The sequence below is a fragment of the Cryptosporidium ryanae genome, assembly GCF_009792415.1.
Source record: "Cryptosporidium ryanae isolate 45019 chromosome Unknown contig_90, whole genome shotgun sequence".
NCBI classification, from domain to species: domain Eukaryota; phylum Apicomplexa; class Conoidasida; order Eucoccidiorida; family Cryptosporidiidae; genus Cryptosporidium; species Cryptosporidium ryanae.
This window is the reverse complement of record NW_027125516.1, coordinates 1-4585: the sequence shown is the minus strand read 5'-3', so window position 1 is coordinate 4585 and position 4585 is coordinate 1. Positions and strand designations below refer to the sequence as shown.

General features: G+C 48.0%; 2 protein-coding genes across 2 annotated transcripts; one reads left to right on the top strand and one right to left on the bottom strand.

Annotated features, from left to right (window-relative positions):
* Positions 1 to 557: 557 nt before the first annotated feature.
* Positions 558 to 3914, top strand: FG386_003672 (uncharacterized protein; the record flags this gene model as incomplete). Its single annotated transcript, XM_067342980.1, has 1 exon — positions 558 to 3914. The coding sequence occupies one exon, from the start codon at positions 558 to 560 to the stop codon at positions 3912 to 3914; it is 3357 nt and encodes a 1118-aa protein (XP_067198360.1).
* Positions 3915 to 4095: 181 nt separating this feature from the next.
* On the bottom strand, positions 4096 to 4494 carry FG386_003671 (uncharacterized protein; the record flags this gene model as incomplete). The annotated part of the gene is made up of 1 exon (XM_067342979.1): positions 4096 to 4494. One exon carries the CDS (start codon positions 4492 to 4494, stop codon positions 4096 to 4098), a length of 399 nt encoding a protein of 132 aa, XP_067198359.1.
* Between the last annotated feature and the right edge of the window lie 91 nt (positions 4495 to 4585).

Sequence of the window (4585 nt, the reverse complement as noted above, 5' to 3'; positions counted from 1 at the left end):
TATTAAATCGCTAAAGGCCCTTTTGATTCGAATCAACGCTTGTATGGAGGTCGAGTTCTCTCTGCGGCAGTACAGACAAAAGCAAAAAAGCCGGGTTCTTCTTGGATGGTACTACTGGACGCACATTTTGTGTATCGTATTTTGCGTATACTCTGCCTCGCATTTTTTACAAGATAAGGCAGAAAATTATGTAATGACATGACTATTCCATCGCGCGCTAAGGCGCCACGTACAGAAGAATTAGAGACAGAAAGTAAGGTAAAAGGGTACCTGAGCTGTGTAAAGAAAGAAGGGCATATAGACGACGGTGTATGAATAGCAGGACAAATTTATTCACACTAAAATAGCGGCGTCTATTTGACTAGTATTACTTAAGGGAGGAGGAAGAGGTCAGCAATCGCTCTGAAATCTCGAAGATACAGTTTTGCTGTTCTTTTCGCTTTTACCAACTAGGAATTCGAGTGCGTACACGTACAGGCGAGGATACCTTGTTCTTGCTGGATTTGTGTTACGTGTATATTGTTTTAAGGATCAAGTAGGTACGAGGGAAACTAGGGATGCAGGGAAAGTTTTGGGCAGAGGGGTCTGGGTCCTCCTCGGAAGACACCTCAAGCAGTGGTGGAAGTTCGTCCGAGTCCGAAGTTGAGACCCAAACTCAGGCTGCACGCCGCAGACAAAGGGAAGTGGCCAACACGGGTTCGCGATGGGCAATAGATTCGGATTCGGACAGTAGTGAGGACGACAGGAGAGTGGTCAGAGGGGCAAAGGAAAAGTTTCACGAAGAGCTTAGATGCATTATAAGGAGAATAAACGGCCATGTCAAGGTTTTGGATTTTAGTTCACTAAATGAGGAGTATGACAGGTTGCTAAGGTGTATTCACAAGTCTCAGAGTGTGATTTTGGATCACGGAATTCCCAACTTTTTTATATCTTCTTTGGTTGAATTGGAGTCTTTTTTAGATGAGAAATTTAAGGACAAGGAGGCTATTAAACGCCTTTCTAAGGCAAAGGCCACGAGTTTCAACACCTTAAGGGCCAAATTCAGGAAGTCTGTTGAGCAGTACAGAAAACAAATGGACGAGTGCAGGGAAAGTCCAGAACTTTATCAGAACGACGCTTTTAGCGACGATTCCTATTCCTACTCTGGTGAGGACGAGGAAGGCCGGGACTCTGATTCCGAATCTTCGTCCCTGTCTTCCTCGTCTTCTGAAACATCTTCGTCCCTCTCTGATGGCGACGGGGAGGCAGTTTCCGGGTCGTCTTCATCCTCGTCATCGTCGTCGTCGTCGTCGTCGTCGGACTGGTCTTCTTACGAGGACGAGTACGAGGACAGACACGCATCCGCTTTAGCCAAATGGGGAACACGGGTCAAGAGTGCGAAGAAGGATGGAGGGGCAGGAAGGAAAACGCGTCAGAAGAGCACGAAAAAAGATGCCCAACAGGATGCGCCTTACTCGACAACCGGAGGTGTTGGGCCGTCAGCAGCACAGGCTGGCGGAGCGGGAGCGACAACAGGGACCAGCAACGATCTGCTTTCCTTTGAGGGCGAGGTTACCGTAGATATGATAGTGGAAAAGGTTGGAGAAATAGTTGCGGCAAGAGGCAAGAAGGGTACAGATAGACAAGAGCAAATAAGACTGCTGAAAAGAGCCGCTGAGATATCAAGGCCTCTTTCGCTCCAAGCCTATGCTGACGTACTTACTCATTTAATTTCGGCCCAGTTTGACACCATTACTGGGGCGTTCCACTGTATAACTTCTGGAATATGGTCTGAGATATGTGAAAACATCAACATTCTCCTGGACTTGGTATTGCTAAACAATAAGGAAAAGAGAGTATATATATCGGGATTTCAGAGTTTCATATCTTTAAAGGATAGAAGAAGAAAGATACCTGGCGAGAATACGACTAATGGTACCACGGCCGGCGCGAACAACGCAAACGGAGTTAGCAACACTGGTTCTGGATCGTTTACAGAGACGGGGACGCAGCAAAGTCTGTCTTCTAGAGCATCAAACAATGCAGCGTCTAATGGATCCGTTGGAGGGAGTTCGCTTCTCAATTCGGAGGAACAGGGGGCAAACGGCGGCGGTTCCTTGGGAGACGACGAAGTCGTCGATCCTGAGGAACAAGACAAAAGCACCGTGACATTTCTGGTGTCGTTTATAGAAAGACTTGACGGAGAGTCGCTAAAGGCCCTGCAGCTCACTGATGTTCATTCGAGTGAATACAAAGACAGACTGGTGCAGTCCCTTCACTTGCTCGCGCTACTTTGGAGATGCTACAAAATATGCGAGGAAAGAGGGTATCTAGATCTGGTTTCCACGCTCTCGGTGCATCTGATAAACCAGCTTCACTTTAAGAATGACTCGCTGGCCTTCAAAGTTTGGGAATTTGTGAAACAAATACTTGTGAAGACGGTTAATTGCTCGATTGAGAAAGAAGAAATAGGAAAAGAGAGCAACTTGAACAACGACGAAGCTGGCGATGCAGCGGCTGGTAAGATCCCAGATGTACCGGTACCTAAGGTGAAGCCGAGCGAGTTGATTACCTGCTTGGTGCAAAATGTCTATAAACATGGAGATCAAAAGGACAAGCTCAAGGTGCTTATACAACATGTGTATAATATGGCCTTGCATGACAACTATTACGAGGCGGTGAGTCTTTTCCAATCAATAGGAGTTTACGACATGGCGTTGGGCTCAGATGTTGGAATTCAGATATTGTACAACAGGTCTCTTGTTCAGTTGGGTCTTTCGGCGTTTAGACTTGGACTGATACCGGAGTCCCAACAGTTGCTCTGCGAAATATGTATGCCCAATAGAAACAGAGAGCTGCTGGCCCAGGGCATGAGCAATATAAAGTCCCAAGAACGCACGCCCGAGCAAGAAAGAGCAGAGAAGAGGCGCTTGCTGCCCTACCATATGCATCTTTCGCTGGAGGTTATTGACTGTATATACCTAATATGCTCCATGCTCCTTGAGGTGCCGTATATGGCTTACCACAGGTCTGTAGCTTTGCAGAATGAGGAGATGCCCTCTGCGAAATTCAGACCGATCTCAAAACAGTTCAGGAGGCTTTTGGAGCAGTACGAACGCCAGGCCATAACCGGACCTCCAGAAAGTTTAAGAGACACAATTATAGCAGCCACGAGGTCGCTCCAACTTGGAAAGTGGAAGGAATGCAGAGACTACATTTTCTCGTTGTCCATCTGGGACAATTCCCTTGAAGAAACGGCCTCGATCCAGTCTAAACTTGAATTTAACATCAAACAAGAAGCCTTGAGGACGTATCTGTATACATATGGCCATCTTTACTCTTCATTCTCAGTCGAGAATCTTATATCTATGTTCCAACTGCCGAGGGAAAAGATTAATTCCCTACTTTCCAAAATGATGCTCAGGAACGAGTTGCACGGCCTTTGGGATCAGACGGGCGAGTACGTTCTCCTGAACGATAAGCAGTCGAGCAAGATCAGGAGCGACTCGCTCGTTATTGCCGACAAGCTTCTCCAGTTGGTGGAGTGCAACGAGGCAGTGACGTCCTCCAAGGGGATTGGAGCAGGTGGCGGCGGAGCTGGAGGGAAGGGAGGCGTTGATGGAGGCGTGATGATGGGCGGAGGAAGGGGCGGAATCGAGGGAGGAGGCAAGGGTATGGACGGAGTGACGGAGGATTCGAGGGAGGGAAGAGTCGGGAAACACGGTGTTGGAGGGAGGACCGGTGCTGGTCCTGGCTCGGGCTCTCTCGGAATGATGCTGGGAGGCAACGGTCCCGGCAACGCCGTCGGAGGCGGATCCCTGACCGGAGGACAGTCCTATTCCAACTACTACTCAAGGAAGACCAATCCCGGCCAACACGGCAAACACAAGAACGGCGGATCCTCCTCCGCCGGAGTCAAGTCAATTCGAATTTGAAGGCCACGCCCAGAGAAAAGGGGACGAGATAGTAAGATTAAATGGGTTCCTTGTTCAGATTAACCGTTTTATGCTACCGTGCGTTGCGTGTTGAAGCCACGCGAATGCTTTCAAACCTCAAGCAGGACGCAGGGTCGGAAAGTGACACATAGAGTCGAACTTGGTAGGAAAGGAGCGGATATCAGGAACGCCTCCAGATTATGCTCAGTGTCTCAATGTAACTTTCATTCTTAAATTCGTTTGATATGCAGCTGTCTATAAATTCCATCGAATTTGTTATCTTCTGAATCAGCCTCTCCACGGCCACAGCCTTGTTGTAAACCAACAGGTAGCTCTTGTCATTATTGTCTCTCGAAGCCGCCAGGCTCTCAATCAGGTAGTTATAGTAGTCGTCTGTGTCATCGCGAAGCGAACTAAGGCTCTTGTACAAGTTGTCGTATTCGTTTATCACTGAGTCAGCCTCCTTCCAGTCTGCTTCAGAACTAAGGCGCAGTCTACTCTTAGTCATTTCTATTGACGACGTTACTCCACTCTCCAAGTTGTTAATCCAAACGTCCGCTTCTAAAGCCAGCTTGTCCATTTAAACCTAAAACCGCGGACAAAAAGGCCATGTGCGGCTAAATGAAAATGCAAATGTCAAGGACCAGGCCAGTCCGTGCGCCTCAACACTC